At 40.0% G+C, this 22,265-nt stretch overlaps 1 protein-coding gene across 1 annotated transcript in view; it reads left to right on the top strand.

Moving 5' to 3' along the window:
* The first annotated feature begins 4,191 nt into the window (after positions 1–4,191).
* The window catches only part of LOC146002670 (solute carrier family 13 member 2-like), a 101,365-nt gene continuing 83,291 nt past the window's right edge, over positions 4,192–22,265 (top strand). Inside the window, exons 1-4 of the mRNA XM_083140634.1 lie at positions 4,192–4,334; positions 7,252–7,450; positions 11,105–11,370; positions 15,816–15,930. Coding sequence (XP_082996760.1) covers positions 7,295–7,450; positions 11,105–11,370; positions 15,816–15,930 — 537 coding nt within the window. The 5' untranslated portion in view covers positions 4,192–4,334; positions 7,252–7,294. The remainder of the gene's footprint in view (positions 4,335–7,251; positions 7,451–11,104; positions 11,371–15,815; positions 15,931–22,265) is intronic.

Consider the following 22,265-nt stretch of genomic DNA (forward strand, 5'->3'; position numbering starts at 1 on the left):
TTTATGATTATTGTCATATATAGCAATTTTGAAACTACATATTATATAGAAAAGGTACAGAATAAAAAAGCAAGAAGGAGGCTTATTGGTAAAAAATGATATTCCGTCACAGGAAGAAACAGTACAAATCTTAATACATTTGGAGGTGGATGTAATAAAAATCTGTACACTATACTCAGATCGGAGCAAATTGTAGCAGGAGAATACAAACAACCACCTGTACAAATTCATGTACGATATTATGAAATAATATTTGCACTTAAAAATCAGGTAAGGACCTCAATTTAAAACATAGAAGCTGGAATACCGGACGCCAAAATCGAGCAGGAGATAAACCAAAAACATATGCAGAAAATAGAGGAATAAGTATTAATGCTCCCAAGAAATGGACACACTTCCAAAGAAATATAAGTATACCCGACGTGCTTGATGTTGATTGATTTATTTATTTGGTGTTTTAAGTCCACTTTATGCACTGTAAGGCTAATCGGGACTGGACCTGCAGGTTAAAGTGGAATCCGAACCACTATGTGCCTCCAGCGGGTATCGAACCCGGGACCCCTTGATTACAAGGCGACGACGCTACCACTGCGCCATCTGGGAGGCTCTGTGCTTGATGTAGTATTGACAAAAAATGTACACCTGGTAATGGGACCAGTTGCAATAAGCAGTGGCGGCCGGCGGCAAGTATGATGGGTAGTGCCAACGTAATCAAGAAATCGAAAAAAAAAAAAACCCCTCCGCAATGCCCCCGCTCCCTCCTTGAGGTTGCCCCACTGGCCAAGATGTTTATCCTCGTTTGGTAACGTGGAAAACAGTGTGGGTTTAAGTAATAACACACTAATACGATTCATCTTCACTCACTAACCTATCTTTATACACTACAGGACACTTCACTAAAAACACAATTTCAAGAGGAAGGGAAAACAAATCTTTTCACCTTCTCCTCCCCCATGCACACGTATTCCAACTGGATGTTGAAAATATTCTAGACATTTGATGTAAAAAGAAATTGTCGAAATGCCAAAGGAAACTCGCATCACCATAGGATTTTTTACTTTTATATTTTTAAAAAGTCTGGATGGCCCTCTAGGCGCAACTATCTATTATCAAAATGTTCAGCTAGGTTCGTTTCTCCAAAAGTTGGCAGAAAAGTAGATAATAACTTTTTCATGAATTACTTCGTCAACGGGTCTTACAAATCCGTTGTATTTAGCGACTTATCTCTGAAGATGGAAACTGTGTCAACACTGCGAAAGTTCCCTCGCTGTGCCAAAGCGAAAACGGGCACGGGTGGTGTCTTATGGGCTAACCCCATTGGCTAACACCACCCCCTGCCACCTTCTTCCCGGTTCATGGTGGAAATGTTACTCGCTGAGACTTCTCACGTCTTTCAACTTGGTTTGGCCAGCTCTTGCGTGGCGCGGACCGCTGCCTCGTCGAGGGTACGAAACAGCTGGCGATGCAGTGAGGAGGTTGGGGCTGTTCATATCTAGTCTGTGGTTGGGGCGGTCGTCACGTCAGCTTGACCGATTGCAAGATTCGAATCTCCTTGTCTGTAAACTATCAATGTATTAATTTAACAATACTTGGGCTATGTATGCATTTCTTCTGAGGGTAGTGCCATGGCACGGCGGCTCTCTCCCTTGAGCCGCCGCTGGCAATAAGTGTTCTGGAATCAGACCACGAACCGATATATTTCAGTATATCGCACAATTTACTAGTTAAAAGTACAGAGCCTAAGAAAAGGGTTCAAACCAACTGCGAAACTTAGACAAAACCTGACTCGTCTAATAAATCTGAAAGATAAAATCTAGTCAAAGCAAAATGTAGAGAGAGCAATGCATCGCCTCACAAGTAATATACAGGAAGGGAACAAGAAACCCACCAGCAGTAAAAATATAAATATGCAATAGTACGATTTGAGGTACAATTTGCTACTCATATTATCGCCAGTTGGTGAAACAATAAGCCTCGCCCTCCCCCTTTCCCGTCGGTTGCTTTCAGCCCTGGCGGTGGATTGCATGGTGGTATCCTCCCACGCTTTATTCAATGTACGCCCCGCGTTGACGCACGTTTCTTCCAAATAATATGTTTCTTCTCATGGCGATACCTTTCAATACCGCGGAGATTCTTTTGTCGTCCGACAACAAGCATTTCATCCTCCTAAACTCAAACTGCAAATCATTCAACCCCCGAGACACAATTCGTGCGCACATTGACGGTATATCTCCTCACTCCCTGTTTAATTTTGGTCTTGTTGCCGTAAGGAGGTATACCATATTTAAAACAACTTGAAGAGCTATCTTTTACCTTCGGATGATGCCCAAAATAACACTCGGGAATAACTGCGCGCTGAACAGGAGACCTCGATTCAGCCATTCTCGCCCTTGTAGAGCACGATTAGAATGAATCACGATAAACATAGGGTTAAAATAGAGGGATGTGCAACACTGCTATCACGGATTCCGCTAGCTCTGCAACGTATTCAGTCTCGCTCGACTCGCTCTTGAGCTTAAGGTCTTCTTCCGCGCTATAGACATCCCAGTTGGCGAATCTACGGATCCAAGTTCGTCTGCACACTGATTGCAACCGATCAAGTCCGTACCTGTAATGGATGTATTATTTTGTCTGTATATTACAAATTAAATAACTGTTATCTTGCAAGTATGCAGTTGTGGCGGAACTATATTCTGCTCGTACGTATGAATCTACGCGAAAACCTGCTGAAAAGTTAACTTGACGCGCAGAGTTTAAAATCTGGTGAAAATAGCTCAAAAGCTAGCTACACCACCTGGTGAAGATAGTCACTCCGTAAAAATAGAGGGATGGGCGAGAAAACAATTCCAACTAACAAGATGCTACGAAAAAAAACAAAAAAACATTGGAACAGCCAGCGTAGAAAAATCACAAGACACATCATAAGACTCAGCCTCAGCTACCAGCTGTTTGCAGCAGCGTACACTGTTTTGTTACGTCCATTCGCTTTCTCCCCTCCTCTACCGTAGTGCTCCGCGGATTTCCGGTGCAGAGTGTAACTAAGCTACGAAAAAGTATGTGAAACAATCATGTACAGAGTTCAACAATATGAGATTGGCAGACAAGAATGATATTTTTCTGAGGAAAGAAATGCAAATATTTGCATAGAGGACATTTTAATATTTTCAAATTAAGACAATTAAATTTGTATATACTATCCATCTACAGCACATGGGCTAAAATGGCTACAGCACATCAACAAAAAACATCAAAATGCGTGCATTTTTGCGGAACGCAGCGAGAGTAGGGGAGAGCACATAGCGAGTGAAAGCACACGCGCGCAGTCAAACTTTACTCTCTACAGGGCGAATTTTTAGTAGCAAGCTTTGAAAGATAATTTTATACTCTACAACTTTTATTCGGATCATTTTCCAATATTACGATTCGTAACAAAAATACAGTGCCAAAATGAAAAAAAGTAAGTATAAACATTTTCATTTTTTTCATTTTATCTTAAAATTGCTCAAAAACCATGGGGAATATTTAAAACATGAAGAGAGCCAAATTTATAGAGAGTACTAATGTTGTCACTGAAATTAAAAACAGGGAACGTCTCGATATGTCCACTAGTTTCAGAGATATGGACGTTTTCATAAAATGTTGCATATCGATTGATTGATTGGTTGATTTGCTTTTTGTGCCAGTTTTGGCTAATTTGCAAAGATGGGGGTCAGTGATGATAGGATGAAATTGATGAATGGACACACACAAACATCCAAGCCCAGGCCGGGATTGGAACCCGGGACACCTCATTGCATATACAAATGTTCAGGGGGGTTCGTAGGGGGAAAGCTACGAGGGGAGGGGTGGGGACTTTTGGAAAAATACATCTCTTATGATGGTCTAACAATACACCAAAATTCAGCTTTACCATAATTAATACCGACAACCTCCTATTTTTTTTATTTTTTTTTTGCCTTCGTTTCCTGGACTATTAACAATTAACCTTGAATCAATACCTCCTTGTGTTTTTCATACATTAAAAGATGGTAGGAAACTGAATCCCTGTTGCATAGAAGCATTGGCAATTTCTCTCATTACTCTTGTGATGTCAGCGCTGCCAAGAGCGATGACCAATGAAAGCGTTCTTTCAGTCTGTGACTAACCTTTATCCTGTAAATTTTGAAAACTAATTTTGTCACCTTTGTGCTAACCAGAATGTAGTGATAAGAAAAATAAGAATTATCTAGAGTAGAGTAACAGCGTCCGTGATGATGACTTGTTTCAAATATTAGTAATTAGTATTTACGTCCGTTTATCTTTGATAAGATAGCTAATGGTTTGAATTGGAGGAAGTAAGTAATGTTGCAAGTTATTGTAGATGTTCCTTGTTATTAGATATATTCAGACTTAATTGAATTCAGCAAAATGTGTGTTATGTATTTTCAGTTAAGATCTTGGTTGCAGGCTAGTTTGGAAAATATTTTTCCATTTTTTTTAATCTTACGGAGATTCACTGTATAATTATTAACTCGACAACTATATAAAATGTGGTCTTTGGAATGGATATCTTGCAGCAGTATCGATTATATTCTTCGTAGTGTATTGTACCCCTCTTTCTTTCACAAAATGAAAGTAATTGAAAAACAATAAAGACCAATATTATGTTGCGTGAAAGTGACTGAAATTGTGTTTATTTTGTGACAATTAAACAAAAGTTATTATTATATTATATTCAAGCGTCGCGTGTGATTTAGATCTTCGAGAAGTGGATATAAGTGAATATAAGAAGTAAAAGGCCATTTAAGGTCTACAAACAGAGTCCAAATGGAAGACTCAAACGATTGTCATAATGCTGCATTAATGCATGAAAATGCTAGTGTTAATGTTAGTAATATGGATCCCCATGCTCCTCCTTCTCCAGCGCAATATATCGAAGTGGATAAACATTAATAGTGAAGAGAATCAATGTAATAATTCACAAGAAGGATCAATGACCCAAAAACACAAGTCTCAGACCAAAAGGATCTCCTCTCCTCAGAATTTATATGAGCTCAACAGTCCTGGCCCATACATTGTCTTGATAGTGGGTATAGGGAAGAATATTGGAAATCTAGCTGGGGGAAGCCTAGGAAATAAATTTAGGAAGGCAGAAATACCAGTGAAGCATATTGATCAATGTGGTCGTAATAGAGTTAGAATTACGTTCAAATCCGCTCCGGAGGCGAACAATTTCATCAAAAATACGAAATTCCAAGCTGAGCTCTCGATCAAATCTCGCATACCGCAATCTTTACTTCAACGAGAAGGACTAGTGTACGGGATAGAATATGATGTTAGCGAACAGGATGTACTGGATGGCGTTCAATCGCCTATCCCAGTCATTGATGTCAAACGTATGAAAATGAAGTTGTGGAAAAATGATGGATCATTTTTGCTACGAGATACAAAACTTGTAAGTCTCACATTTTTGGGGCGTATAATTTCCCCCAAAAATAATCATAAATAGCATGATACATGAAGTTAATCCCAGGTAGAAAGCTGTTCTTCAGTGTAGACAATGTTTCAGATATGCACACACGGCAACTCAGTGCCGTTCCCAACCAAAATGCGCAACCTGCGGAGACAATAAGCATGGTTCCTCCTGTAACCTACCAGTTAAATGCTCTACTTGCCAAGGAGCTCATTCAGCTCTTGATAAAAATTGTCCAACGTGGCAAAGAGAGCAACAAATACAGGAGCGAATGGCGAACGATAATCTCTCTTACCGTAAGGTTAGACAAATTATTGAAGGCACATATATACTACCGCCATCTATAGAGGAAATTCTGAATCCCATTGTAAACAAAACAGATTTTCCTCCTATTCAGTTTCGCGTCCGACTAAATGCTACACCCAGTGCCTCAAAAATTCTAAATTATAATGCACAACCCACCCTCACATATAAACCCATCACAATTGCATACCACAACCATTTTTCATGGAATGTCCCAATTGAACAAAAATCTGCTTATATAGAACGACCACAAAGAAAATAACCTTCGGCCAGAACGTTCCGCGCATCTTCCCCTCCATCTGTTAAGCTCGGACAACGATGAAGTCCTTTCCACTCTACCCCTCTCCTCCATGCGCGAGTATGATGCAAACGACACACCTTTCTGCGCAGGTTCGTTTGCTTCTGGTCTCACTATATAATTGGTATTGTGGAATTTTCCCCCTTATTAAGGCGCGTCCCCACTATGCCGGTCGGCAAGGCCGATAGACATAGCCAAACAAATGTCACGGAGTGGACGAACTCAGAAGTCATAACATTAATAGAAATGTACCATGATCGTCCTCAGCTATGAGATTGCAGATTGGAGGACTATAAAAATTTGAACTTGTTAGTGGGATGCTGTTTCATTTGGCACTAAAGAAGAAGTTGAACGAAAAATTTAGAATTCGCTAAGCCAGTTTGCAAGAGAATACAAGCGGGAAAAGGAAACCAAATTTTTAGACTCGGACGAACCCAAAATCTCCGTGGACACTTGCAATGACAATTACAGAAGATGCTGCTAAAAGCTCATCTTCATCGTGATACATTTTCACGGAGTATTTCACGCGTGCTGTGAACTATAACTGGACAAGTTTAAAAACAAAACGCTGCAAATAGCTGTTGCGCAGCTCACACCACATTTCCACACTACATTCTCAGCAGCGACGTTGATTCGTAGTGTTGCAACCTGGAGGGAGCGGAATGGTTTGAGGATTTTCAATGAAATTTGTATTCGCTTTTTCCTGGGCTGTTTTCTACCTGTCGGAGTACAGAACTTCAGCTCACCTTTCGCCAATGACTCTTTTCCTTCTTTTAAAAATTGAACTCCCCGATGGCGCAGTGGCAGCGTCGTCGCCTTGTAAGCACGCATTTTTAAAGACCGGATTAAATCAAATGAACCACTGATAAACTGATAAAACAATCTACACAATAAAAATAGTTTGTCATATTTGTTTTAGCTTAATTTTGTCGAGTTGGCATCACTCGTAGTCTCAAGGCCAGACCAGTACGTAGAAGAGTGGTGGGGAGGATGACGTAATAAGAAGTGCTCCACAGCGATCTGCGCATATCGGGACTTAACTTGTCAGGCTATAGGCGTCGAACCAGACTGATGCACGCCTCTACACCAACCGGGGGAAGCAGACGGCGAAGCCAATCGTCATAGTGGGCATGCGCCGTACGTTAGAAATATATAAATTATTTGCTCACAAGTGAATAAAGTATTTCTTTTGTTGCAGCTACTTTTGTAGGTGCCTCATCTGCTAGTGTGAACTGTGTATAATGTCCGACCAGGAAACCCCCGCAACTTCAGAAGAAATCACGTTCCTAGCGAGAGCGCGAGAAACGTTGCGGATTCTATTTGCTTTCAAGGACACTATCTTAACCTTTCTCATCCCCATCATCCTTATGCCTGTAGCTACTGCACACCCTAGTAGGGTAAGTACAGATCTGTCTTCGTGTGCGTGTAGAGAAAGAATAACATTAGAATGTTTATGCACAGATGAACGTATTATAAGCATATCTTGAACTTTGACATCAAACCTTTTACGCTATGAATTACTGTCTGCAAGAAGTTCTTGAATTGTCCGCTGAGAGGCGCTACTCGCGCTTTTTGATTTCACTTCTGAACCAAACTACAGTAGAGCGTCGATTATCCGAAGTAATTGGGGGACATGGGTGTTCGGAAAACTGGTTTGTTCGGATAATCGAACTGTACATGTTTATTTGCCAAAAAGAAGTACTGTACATTAAATTTATTCATAAAAACAGGCATCTCTTTAAGTATTACAAAGTAACGTACAAAGGCAACTTTAGTAGGAATATATAGTATGTGGTACAGTTTATTAAACAAAAATATGTACATATTACATACGCATTTTGCATGAACAATACATACACCGACAGAAGTGTGCTGATTGTTGAAACACAGCGACTGGCGGCTTGGCCGGTCAGCAGCGCCTTATGAAGGCCCCATTAGAAGCAATGTTCCGCCAGCGGTGGCTCAGTGCGGCGACTACTGTGGGAAACTTGGTTTGGGAGTGAGGGGGATGATGGACGGTAGGGTGGGAGAGTAACAGGTGCGAGCGAGTACACAGTTCGGTTAAGCGGTCGTTCGGTTGACCGACGTTCGGATAATCGACGCTCTACTGTATTTATAAGCGTTTGGCGAATCGTGACGTCACCAGAGGCAGTGTCCGGGAGGTATGTTTGCAAACAAACTGTCGTGCGGGCTTTGGCAGTGTCAGCAGTTAGGAAATAAAGTGATTGTGCGTATCGTACATCAATGTAAAGACTAGATACTGGAGAATACCTGCTTCTTTACTCATCCTGAGTTCAATATCTGCCTATAAAACGCGTATCTGTGGTTTATTCTACTACATTAGAATGCAATGTTAATTGGATAGTATCCATTGTCTAGTGCTTTAAACTATAGTTATTATTATAACACTACGTTTCGAGAAAGTATTTCTTCTCTCGCCTTCATGTGAAATCTCTTTTACCAGTGGTGTGAATCGAACTTACGACAGACCTGTGATTTTTTATATAAATCCGTTGCTATAACCAACTACTTCAACTATTCTAGTACTGTTAGCGTCACTTAGTGATCTGCAGGTTGTTATTGCCAAACGCATGTTTGGTATCAGTGGCGTCTTCTCCATGCTCCCGCGTTTACCACCGACAAACTAACTTTTTTCTCATATATTTTTCAAATAAATTTATCTCTAATACATGGGTAACAATAACCCTTGGCTCTACAGCCCTGGAAGGGCCTTGGCCTATCTCCCAACTGCCAGTCTCCCTCCGACAATCCTACCTAGAGGTGTGGAGATCTTCAACCGGTAATGGGGGTAACGTGGGGTCAGCACGTCGAACCCTCAGTCGTTATAGGAGATTTTTCAGACCGGGTTACGCTACTCACTCGTAGCTCCCCAATTTCCTCACGATGGTGGGTTGCCACCGGTCCTATACACAGGCCGAGAACCCAGAGACTGAATCAAGGCGGACTCGAACCCATACCGTCCCGCAGTACTTACGGAGTAATTGCTCATTATATACACCATGTTCACAAAGTGGTGAAACATTTTCAAAATGAAAGACAAAATCACCAAATTATGATTTCATATCTTAAGACTATTCAATGTGTCCACCTTTGGTAACACGGCACAAATCTAACCTTCAGTTCATTTCACTCCATACCCGACACAGCACACCATGGGTGATTCTGGCAATGGCATCTTTGTTGCGGAATCGCATATCCTGAAAGTCTTGTGATAAGAATGGCATGCCCTCCTAAATTCACGTAACCACACATGAAGAAGTCACATGGGGTCAAGTCTGGTCATTTGGGTGGGAAAAATGCTTTCTCGGGTTGTATCAACGCCATTTTGGACTTCTGTGAACGTTGCGCTGCTGGTGGCCGCTAGTGGGTCTACAACGGCAGATGGCAGTACGAATCATAATTTGATGAGCGATTCTTATTTGAGTGCATTTTTACTTCTCGCTGTGAAAATGCAACTGTTTGTAGTATTGCACGGACTTTGTAAACACCCTGCATTATGTCAACTATTAAAACAACCTTCTAAAAATGAATTTAAGTAAATTATTTAAATAACTTGAAAGATTGGTTTATGTACGCCACTGATCGTTCTCCATCCCACCCTTCCGACGATCAGAGTCGAAAAGTGGCTATTGAAAAACATGCGACTTACAGGCGTCAGTTCCTCCGCTGCAAACTTGGAGGAAGAAAACTGCTATTCTAGTTTCCATCTTTTGGTGCCGCACTTGGCGGAGGCATTGTTGCTACGTAATGAAAAATTTCCCGTGGTGCAGGTAAATGTAGGTCCTATTTTAAATAACTAACTAACTCTCTAGCCTTCTTGAACCCGAAGGTTCATGGCTGCAGCAACACAGGCCTTCCACCTCTCCCTATCCTGAGCAAGATCTATTTACTCTTTTGCATTCCTACGAATTTCCTTTAGGTCCATCTCAACGTTGTCCCTCCATCTTCGTCTTGGTCTTCCTACTGGTTTCTTACCATCACGTTTCCCAACAAGAATCCTGTAAACTCTTCTTTCCTCTCCCATTCGTGCCACATGGCCTGCCCACCTAAGTCTTCTTGATTTAATCATTCTAATAATATCTGGACATGAATACAATTATGTACTTCTAAATTATGTAATCTTCTCCACTCATCTGTCTCCTCATCCCTTTTAGGCCCAAATATTTTCCTAAGGATCTTATTTTCAAATACCCTCAATTTATGTTCCTCTTTTAATGTAAGGGACCAAGTTTCACATCCATATAATATTACAGGCAAAAATTACTGTTTCGTATATTTAACTTTTAGTTTCTTAGATATTAAACGAGAAGACAAAAGTTTATGAAGAGAAAAAAGTAACATGCATTTCCTGAATTAAGCCTGTTTTTTATTTCCTCCTTAACGCGAGGAGGGACAATTATGCACTAGTTTAATATTGTCATCTTCACCTTAGCCACAGCGCTATATATAAAAATACCTGGGGAGGAAAGAGGGTGTGGTTGACGCAGCCTATATATGAATATCACGTCACGTGCAAAATGTACACTCATGGCAAAGGTTTATCCTTATGGGCGGAGCCAGTGGTGGCATCATGGTGGGGTAGCGTAGAGAGCGGGTGCCACAGTTCACAGTGAAACGAGTGTACGAAATAGCCAGATCTAGCTCCAAAAGAGCGAAGTTGGCACCAGTGATCGGCAGCTGCCTCAGCGAGAAAGACGTAGGGGAAATTGTCCTTCCTCGCCTTAATATCACTCTCATTTGTTAGTATTACTCCTAAGTACTTGAATTTGGAAACTGGTTCAAACGAGTTGTTTTCAATAATTAGGTCCTATTTTAGGTAAAGAAATACAGGGGGGGTAAGAGATTAAAAAAATTATGTGGAAATTGCCAGAAAATTGTAAGTTGTACAACTTCTGTTCTTGTTTGACTTCCATGGCTGATTTGTTTTATTTCTACCATATCTGATTAAACTATATAGGGTGTATTCTAAATATATACAACAAATAAGAATTGTTGCTTACGTCATTATAAAACTGCTTTTTACATTGCAGGCGAGCAGCTGCGCCTATGTTGTTCTGGTGATGGCCATGTACTGGGTGACCGATTGCGTCCATATGTACGTCACAGCCTTAATTCCTCTGATCATGTTTCCGTTTCTCGGTGTTATGGGAACAAAGGTTGTGTGCAAAGCCTATTGTAACAACACCATTATGTTCTTCCTTGGCACTCTTGTGGTGGCCATAGCTGTGGAGGAGAGTTGTTTGCATCGAAGAATAGCTCTGAATGTAATTCGACTGGTCGGACCCGGTGTGCGAAGGTGAGCAAATTGTAGAGTTAACACTGTGATTAAAGTATCCAAAGGACTGTTACACACATGCGCGCAGGGGCGGTCCAAGTTAAAATTTTCACCCGAATTGGATTTTTGGCTCGTCTTTCCACTACTCTCCACCCTGTCCCCTCATCTTTCCATCCTGCTCCTCCCACTTTGCACCTTCCTCCAATAAAAAAACACGACCATGTTATACAGGGTCTCCGGGAATGAATGCTGGGGTTTCATAAGGTCTCTGTGAAGTATGTATCATGTGTAATGGATTGAAAATACTTTTATTTAATTCTGTCACTCAAAAAGATTGCGTTCGTATGTTTTTATTTTCTGTCATTGTTGTCGTCGTAATAATAAAGTCACGTGTTAAATTTATCACTTTTGGCACATTCTTTTTTTGTTGAAACTAACATCAACTTCTTTCAACAAGATGGAGCACCGCCCCACATTGCTAATAATGTGCGAGAATAGTTGAATCGTCCATTTCCAGAACTGTTGATTGGCAGAAGTGTACCCGTCCCATGGCCCACAAGAAGATCTGATCTTACTCTACTAGACTACTTCTTCTGAAGCTATGTCAAAAATGAGGTTTACAGTGATAGAATCGATAACCTTGACCTCCACAAGGAAAGAATCAGGCAAGCGATTAGGCCTATAAGCGTTACTCCAGACGTTCTTGCCAGAGTGTGGACCAAAATTGAATATCGCTATGACATGTGTCAACTTACTAATGTCGTTCGTAATATTTTTGAGTGACTGTTTAAATAAAAGCACTTTCAATCCATTACACATAATACATACTTCACATAGACCTCATGAAACCTCACCATTCATTCCCGGAGACTCCTGTATATTTACGGCTTTAACACTAGAATGGCAAAGGATCTGATACCCCCTAGAACAGTGGAAAAAGGGCCATTTTCACCCCTCATAAGAAGACCATTTAAAAATTCTAATTATTTTTGAATGGGAACATACTTTTAATTTATATTATTTTCTGTGCTTTGTGTATTACAGGTTGATTCTAAAGTCACTATACATTTAAGTGATATCGTGACAAAATACATATCTTTTGCATGTTATGTGAAGTAATGCTAACAGTAGAAGAAGGACAGCCGTTGTTTGTGCTCGTATGCGTGGAATGATGTATGAACAGGTGCGGACGGACTTCTCTCGAAAATTCAGAAATCCAAGCCCAACCAGGCTGGCTATTAAGAACCTGGTAAACAAATTCAAGCGAACATGTAGTGTTGTGGATGAAGAACGTCTTGGTAGGCCAGCCGTAAGACCACAAATTGTAAAAAGTGTACAGGACGCTATCAGAAGTAGCCCCACCTCATCGACCAGGCGATGCAGTATCCATAATCCCGGCATCTACCAACTGTGGCTCATAGCACGGTGCATTGGGGGCACACCAAGCTTCTTATTATGCATCAACAGGATGGGACACCACCCCATTTTGCCATCATCGTGTTCGTATCACCTAAACGAAGTTTTCACCGGTAGATGGATTGGTCGTGCTTTGCAACGGGGAGGTGGGCCCCCCTCGATGTGGCCCCCTTAGACTTTTCCATATGAGTCTAAGTCTAAGGTGTACGAGGTGAAGATCCACAGCACAGCCCAGTTGAAACAACGCACAACGGCCGCAGTTGCTGAGATTACACCAGCTATGTTGGAGAAGGTATCTCGGGCTGTGGTGGATTGTTGGTCAATGGTTCCTTCCCCCCCAAGGCCAATGGCGCAATCCTCCCCAAATCATATCATGTGTCTCCCCCCACCCCAAAAATCATATCATTCCTGCCCTCAAATCACATCGTAATCCCCACAGACAGCGTGTCTATCGAAAGTAACTTTTCTCTCAGCTTTACTGAACACACTTCATCTGCCCCTCCTCCATAAACAGGGTGTCCATCACTCAAGACCGCCCCTAAATTCGTTCATCATAATCCCAACAAAATATTTTGTTGAATACATAATAAAAAAACGTATGTTTATTTGAATGAAATACCATGTTAAACTGTCCATATTTATTATTACTCGATTTTCGAAAAAAGAACTTAATGCTTGCACATTGATTGGTTAAATGTAGTAAATTAAATTATGTAAATATGCATATTAATAGTGTTTGTGAGTGGATTTATAAAACTCACAATTTGAGTATTTAACACAAATTGTTCCTCAACCTAAGATAAAGATAGAAAATTCAACCTTGCCAAACCAAATAACAAGCTCCAGCCACATGACCAATTCTGTTTCGCGAGACATTACAGAAACCTAGCTAGAAATTCTAAAGCTCAGGGCAATAACATAATACGGTTTTTCTTTCAAAGAACTCACCCCACCCCCCGCCAATGTTTTCTTGAAATATATATATAAATATATTTTAGTAACTCATAACAATAATTAAGTTGATTTTATCTTCAGTGCAATTGTAACTTGTTAAAGTAAAATTTTCCTGCGACATGAAGTTAGAAATGCGGATTCGATATATTTTTGTTCCAAATGATGCACCTGCTTTAAATTAAGCAGTATACTAACCAAAGCATTATATCTTAAGGAGCGATGTTATTAATTAACATCGAGAATATTGCTTATGTTTTGTAATGCAAGCTATAGTATAAAACTTCACATTCACTTCCATAATGCGTCAAACAGGCATTCACGCAAAATATAATTGCGACCGAAGCGAGCAAGAAATTTTAATCCATTTCCTTGCAGGCTTTCAAGAATATTAATTTAATGGGGTGTTAGTAATTTCTTAGGATCCCGAGATAGTTAGTCTTTTGTTTCCCTTTTGGCACGTCTAGGGTCAAAAACATGTGGATACCATATCACTAAATACAGTCTCCAAACTATAATATTCCAACTCTCTCCCCAGTACAGAAATCCCTTGACAATCTAAGATTTAACATTATATCAAGAGCTTCCTATCTCCACCTTCAAATTTAATAATAAATCCTCCCACAAAAATTTCCATGCCAATTTTAGACTTACTGTTGATATTGTAGACTGGATATTGCCTCCCCAAAATAATTAATTCTCAGTCTCCACACAAGAATTTTCACAACAGTATAAGACAATAGTAATACACAAGAATTGGATACCCCACCTCAATTTAATGCTCAATCCCCACTAACTAAAATATCCGCCATAATCTAAGACCTATAATTGGATACTGTCCCCCCCAACGTGTAATTCAGAAACACCCCCTCCCAGAACCCACGTGTCAATTAAGGACTAATATGTAAGAGTTGGATATTTCTCCCCCCACCCTTTCGATAGTATCCTTGAACACTTTATTTTCTTTATCTAATGGATTAAATATGGTGTATATAAATGTTGAATTTTATATTATTTGAAGGTACAAAATCCCCCCAAAAAATCTCGATGACGCAATAATCCCCCCCCTGTGAGCACCCCTGCTGTTGGCGTATGCCCCTAGACTTGAGAGGTGGTCACATTGAGTTATACTGATTTTCTGTCCTATTGTGATATAATGTTTCAGTACATATTGTATTTTGTACAATAAATCCTGTTCATGCAGATATGTATAGTGATTTAAGAATCACCCTGTATAATCATAGTGTTGAGGTGGTTTGTGATGCATTTTGATTACCAAAAAAAATTACCAAATGCTAATTATACAGTAAGGTTCCATTTTCACTACGCAGCACAACTGACGTGACTCCCACAGTACGATTAGACTGTGCACTGATTTTATCCATACAACGCCACCTCTCGGAAATGTTCTGTTTTGTAAACAAAGAGCAAATCTCGGACCGCGCAAGGAGTAAAGCACTCGGTGTTTACAAAATGCTCAGTGGCGGCTTGTAACCACACAATCGCACACATTATTAGCATTTTACCAACTAGGACGACGTTTACAAACAATGAAGTCAGTGGCGGCTTGTAATCACACATTCGCGATTATCTCGAAAACAGCTCGTTTGCGGACCAATGTTTACTGAGACTTTTTTGCTTATATTATCGTGTACTTTCACCTGTGTCAGTTTTTCGCTATTACTTATGAGGCACCCTGTATATAAAAGAAGTTGACAGTTGGAGGGGCGATCGTTCCTGTCGCCCTCCCCGTGAATCCGCTGGCGACTCAGGATTCTAATGTGATACATCAGGCTCTGTGGCCGAGCGCGTTAAGGGATCGACTTTCTATTCGTCACCCAAGTTCACGGGTTCGAGTCACGGCATAGGTGTTCTTTGTGAGCGTCCCTTCATCGATTTTATCTAAGCATCACTCATCCTTATCGTCGCGATTGCCCAAAAGTCACAATAGCGACGCAAAATAAGAAAAATTCTACATAAAATACGAATCTGGGACTTGTTTACATTTATTGCAGTGTTTCCAAACATATCATCTTACATAAAGAAACTGGTTGGAGTATAAATATTACATACTGTATAGCTTCTTGCTCTTGTTTCAGCATGCTGGCTGGATTTATGGGAGTGAGTATGTTTCTCTCCATGTGGTTGTCCAACACAGCAACAACTGCCCTCATGCTACCCATTGCTAGGTCAGTTGTCCAGTTCATAGACGAGGTCAGTGTTGCAGGATAATTATTCAGTTTTTCTCTTAAGTATACATAAGTTGTTGTTTTTTTTCTTTTTGGACTCAGCTAAAATGTCTCCCTTCTCTGTAAATATTCTGTGGATTGCTAAAGAGCTAGTTCAGTGATTTAATTCAGTGGTTGATTTAATAAATTTAGCTCATTTGTACTAATTGTGCTAATCGAGACTGCTGATAGCTTGTAGGATGAGAGCAGTGGCATATTCTCCATGTTACTCTGTCCTTTATTTCTTGTGTATTTTTTAATTAATTAATGATAAATTGCTTATTATATATTATATAAGCTTCTATACCAGAATGTAAGTACACTAGGCCTATTTAAGGAACTTAAAGACTGAATTATGTACGCCACGATTGTACGGACAACGAAGTTAGTAATAAGATGTGTTTTATACAGGTACCTCTTCTGGAAATATGCTGTATAACAAACTGCCGGAGTACTAAGAGAGATGAGTGTACGTGGGGAGGCCGAGAAAGTCGAAGCGAGTGGATATTTAAAAGCACGGGGCCTGCGTGTGGTCAGTTCCACCGCTGGAAACAGCGTTGCCGGGAGAAAACTGCCTGTTCCTTTCTGTTTCTGTGTCGTCGCCTTGTAATCAAGGGATCCAGGGTTCCATACCCGGTGGAGGCACATAGTGGTTCGGATCCCACTTGAAACTGTAAGTCCAGTTCCAATTAGCCTATATGTGCATAAAGTGGACATAAAACACCCTTTCTATTTCTGTGCCGCGCTTGGTAGAGGCAGTGTTTCTACATGAAGGGAAATATACCGTGCTGAAGGGATGTCAGGCCCAATTTCCAGTGATCGTAATTGACGGAAAATTTGAATGTTTCTAACTTTTTTTTGTTTTTGTTTTACTTGCATGCCAGCAAGTATAAAACATTGTGTTTTTCTATTATATCCAATTTATATAGATAGGGGTGTTAAGAAATATATATAAATAAGCAGTGGCGGCAATTGTGAGGGGGGGCGTAGGGGGGCAGTTGCCCATCCCACTTTTTACCACTTTTGCCCCCGCACTATGCTAAACCTTATGTACCAAGGAAAAGTAAAGTGCCCTTCCCCCCTAATTTTGGCACCTTGCCCCCGAAATTTGGAACCCACTCGCCACAAGTGTAAATAAAAGTTGTTGTGGTAAACCAGGTCAAATATTCAGGATACGCCACTGGATGAGAGGATTGGAAAGGGACAAGGAAGCGGGAGGTAGTTAAATTTCAATAGTAGCAATTACCAGTAGGGGCTAAAAGAAACCACGGCAACACCTCAGTCAGGATGGACTAATTACTAATATATTAGTAAGAAAACTTATCTTTGAACATTTTCTATGCAACCCATATGGTTTTGACACGTGCGACAGATATTCTCTGGTCACTAAATCCCTTCCAAAACGCATTTTTAACAAAGCAAGTTAAAGAAAGCACACGGCTGTTAACCTAAGTGGTTCCAATAGCTGTTAACGAAGATCCGAAACCGAAAATGAGTTTTAATACAACAGAACGGACAACATGAAACGTCACTTTTCAAAAACAGATTGTCGATACATTATTGGAGGACATGATATTTTTTTAAAGGGCAAGGTCAAAGTTATGTTCACCGATATTCTAATCATAACCATATCATTTCCAGATATGCCAAAGAGGAACGGTAATAGTTCTATGAAATCCATAGTATAATTCATTTCCGAATATTATCAGCCTTCACTTTAGCCTCCCACTTCAGAAACTCCTTGCATGAAAGCCATAGACCCTTCTTGCCCCTTCCTTAGGGTGACCAACTTTCGACCATGAATTTAAAGATTTCCAACTTTCAGCATTGAATTTATGGGAGATTTAGTTGCGACAAATTTTGCGCATTTTTATCAGTGAGGTGTCATTCCGGCAGATGTTCATGGAATGGATAATATTAAATAAAATAATTAATTTACATTTTATATAACATACACGTCAGAATACAGGATAAAAATTAGAAACTAAAGCCCGAATCACACGGAACTGGATTTCTAGTAGGAATGCTCTAGTTGGCGCTGAACTAAAGCCCCTATCACACGGAACTGGATTTCTAGTTAGTTGGCGATGAACTAACTTTCTGGGTAGTAATCATGGCCGCCTGGCTGACTGCTTGACTGGTTTTGAGGAATAGGACATGTTCTAATTGCTACTAACTTCTTCGACTAGATTCTGTGGAACAGCCAATCAGAGCAAAGTTTGGCCATGTGAAGATATTCTGTGAGTTTGTAAAGTAGCCTTTTCTTGTCTGTGGCTTCCGAGTGCATACAACACGAAAGGCAAGTTTACAATTGAAAAAGCTAAAATATTCTTCCATACGTGTATAGTAAACGTTGTAAAGTATGTATTTTATCAGCGCCGTTCTTCTCTACCTAAAACCATTTAATGCGATGCGATATTCCTCTCGGTTGGATAGTTATCGTATTTTAAAAGTGTGAAGTGATACGTTGTTTACATCTCGCGCGGCCGCCATTATGGGAACGAAAGACTATCGACAAGTACGGTATAACAAGTACCGTGTGAGGCGAAAACTAGCAAATGGGTAGCCAGTCCAGCGTCAACTAGAGCATTCCAAATAGAAATCCAGTTCCGTGTGATAGGGGCTTAACTTTCTAGGTAGCAATCATGGTCGCCTGGCTGACTGCTTGACTGGTTTGGAGGAATAGGACATGTTCTAATTGCTACTTGCTTTCCTCGACTGGATTCTGTGGAACAGCCAATCAGAGCAACGTTTCGCCATGTGAAGATAATCTGTGAGTGTCCAAAGGAGCGTTTTTGTCTCTGATTTCCGAGTGTTACTCCAGCAATGTATAACGCATACAGCATGAAAGACGCGTTGAGTTACACCATCTATGCTGAGTGCACGGTGTTTACATTTGAAACAACTAAAATATTCTTCCATACGTGTACAGTAAACGTTGTAAAGTATGTATTTAAGCAGCGCCATTGTTTTGTACCTAATAATGTTTTATACGAAACGTTATTCCTCTCGGTTGAATAGTTATCGGCTTTTAAGTTGCTTGTCGTCTGCAAGGAAATCCCCACCACGTAGCGTTCGTTACACCTGCGCCAACTGTACGTTTGTTAGTACTGTGTAAAATGTCGGTAACATTGCATAAAATTAATGACAATGTCGTACCATCTGGAAATAGCGGTAATTTTTCATATGTTCAAGCTCTTTGCGCAGTCGACAGAAAAAGATATGGAGAAAAGGCGACGTTTTGCGGTGTAGATCCATATGAACAGGACGATAACGCAGGGGTGCCCACAGGGGGAGATTATAGGGCATAGTGCGCCATCAAAATTTTGGGGGGGATTTTCTTCCATAATGTAATATAAAATTCAACATTTATATATTTTTCCAAAATAAATGTAAAGACGTTTACACCTTAGGTACACCATATTTAATCCATTAGATGAAGAAAATGAAGTATTTATAGAGGTAGCGATGCCCACAGGTGGGTTTGTGGACTCACGTTATGCCCAAGCAACTTTTTTTGGGGGGAGCGATTCTTTGTGATCGAAATTTGATGTAAAACAGTACAGCATTTGGCATAAGTTGAATTACGTTATTGACTATCCATTGCTGTTACATAAATAGCAAATTCTAGACTGCCAAGGAAATTGTAAGGGGTAATATTTTTATTAAGGAAGGGGGGATATTCAACTCTTACACATTGGGTCTTAAATCGACACGTGGATTCAGATGGGGGATTGAGGATTAAACGTTGGGGGAGGGGGCAATATCCGAATATCAGTGTTAAATCTTAGATTATCCTGGGGGGGCTGAGCATTAAATTTGGATGATATCCAACTCCTGTGTATTAATATTACGTCTGAGATTGTAGTGGAAAATGTGGTTTGGGAACGGAGATTTTTTTTCTTTTGAAGGGGGTAATATCTAGGTACTCTTCAATATCAACAGCAAGTCCAAAATTTTGGTTGAAGGATTGATTATTAAATTTGAGGGCAGGAGATATGGAGCCTTTAATAAAGTGTAAAATATTAAATTTTCAAGGGATTTCTTTAGGGTTCGAACAGTATATTTGGGAACTATATTTAGCGATATGACATGCACACGTTTCTGCGCCGAACATGGGAAAAGAGAAGCTGGAAAAGAGTAAATATCAAGGGATCCTATGAAAGTATTGACGTCCCATGAAATTAATATTCTTGCAAGCCTGCAAAGAAATGGATATAAAAATTATATAAATTGTCTGTCAAATGTGCACGCTCCCTGTCCTCAAAACAATTGTTCATGCATTTAAAAGAAAATCAATGAAGACAAGTCTTGTTTCTCTGTCTGGTAATTTACAATACATTACAGCGAACAAACATAACATAAATTGCGAGCGAAGCGATCAAGAAATTTTTTGGATCCAATTTTTTTGCAGGCTGAAATCAATATTAATTTAAAAGGGAGCAAATGATTTCACGGAACGCTATGGCATTTATATCATTTACAACTTTTGTGCCTCCCCGATGGTGTAGTGGTAACATCGTCGCCTTGTGATCAAGGGGTTCCGGGTTCGATGGTGGATGCACATAGTGATTCGGATCCCACTTTAAACTATAGGCCCAGTCCCAATTAGCCTTGCTGTGCATAAAGTAGACTTAATAAAACACAAATAAAGCAATCAATTTTACAACTTTCTTTAATTTAGATCGCACCCAGGGCCGTCTCCCGCTGTCACCTAGCTAGGGTTCTGAGCTTGATAAGACAAAGAAAAACAGGTTTTGCAAGCCAAGCAAAGTATTTTTATTTGCATAAAATTTAAATTTGAACTTGTTGGCGGTAATTGCCCCCTGCAGGTACACTTGGCCGTCAATGTTTACCCCCTCTAAAACTCATTTCCGACCAAGGTTGGGGTGGGGGGGCGATGCCTCTCCTGTGGTTGCACCACTGACTCTATGTGCATGAACCTACTAGTTAAAAAAAACATAAACAAATTAATGTTTTCATTTGACACTCCCTCATATGTTGTAGAGAAGTAGTGGATGATTTTGTGTTGCACTATTTTTCCATGCAGGATAGATGTTGGGCTTGTACTTTCTTTTACACACATGTGTTCTACAAGCAGAATGTCAAGAGGACCAACACTGACATCAAATCTGCTTACAGTTATTATTTCAATTATAGTTTCTTTCATTTGCAATAATGTTTACGTGAGTAAGTTCAGAACACCAAGTTTGATGCTAGCTTGCTTTGTGTGGTCACAATTGTGTGAAATGGTGTATCCTGAAAATTTGACGTGGTTTACTGCTACAATTCTTATTTATTGTGTTTATTTATTATACACCCCATTTAGACTAATTAGATGTAATGGAAATAAAACCAATGCAGGCATATAAGTAAAACAAAAGCAGAAGCAGTTATGCGAACCTTTAAGAACATACAACCACTATGATAAACTCATTTTCTGATGAGCTCTCCTTTTAAGTGTTCAACATATTCTTCTCGAATGTGCTGAGCACTATCCTCAGACAGATTTTAACCTTACCAACGATTTAACATCCATGTTGGTAGATGGTGACAGTGTTTTAGAAAATGCTTGTAGAGAAGATTGCGTCTATTCAACTGCCTGTGAGGAAATATTTTTTGGTGTGTCCTTACCCTTTTGATGTATTGTGTTTGTCCTGAACAGGCTCCTGTACAACCTTGAACTTTTAACCTTTTTCGAGGATTCTTTACATTCCTTTTTAACTTTAAGGTAAGGGTTTTCAGATAAGAGGATTTTTCCTTGTATACTTAGAAAAATGCAAAATGGCCATATGTGCTGACACGGCCAAACATTTTACCTCATTCATTCATTCAGTGGCACACTGAGCTGTACATTGACTTATATTGGGTTTTCTGCTTAACCCTGGAACACTACCGTATGTAAAATTTACGTATGCTTTGCACTCAAATCCCTTCCCTACCTCCCACCTCCCACCTCCCACCTCGCACCCACTCACCCCTCCACCTAGCAGTGCCTCAGGCATTCTGTCAGATGCGAGGCAGCACTGTGGTAAGGAGGGTGCAAGCACTGAATGTCTTTAGTTTGTTCATTATGTTGGACTTGGTAGGTCAATAATACATAGCGATAGTAATAGAAGAAAAGTCGTTCCCGTAATTTTGACATTTGTAAATTCGATTTTGAAAAACAAAAGTTAGAAGCATGCACTATTTCTTGTAAGACTTTAAAATTACATTCATTCCTTATTTACAGTATTATAAATATTATTATTGTTTGTTTTTCATTGTTTGAACTTTTTGCCTTCATTCTTAATGTACGTACAGTCTTGTCAATCAAGTCAT

Source organism: Lepisma saccharinum, chromosome 18, assembly GCF_977018435.1.
Source record: "Lepisma saccharinum chromosome 18, izLepSacc3.1, whole genome shotgun sequence".
NCBI classification, from domain to species: domain Eukaryota; kingdom Metazoa; phylum Arthropoda; class Insecta; order Zygentoma; family Lepismatidae; genus Lepisma; species Lepisma saccharinum.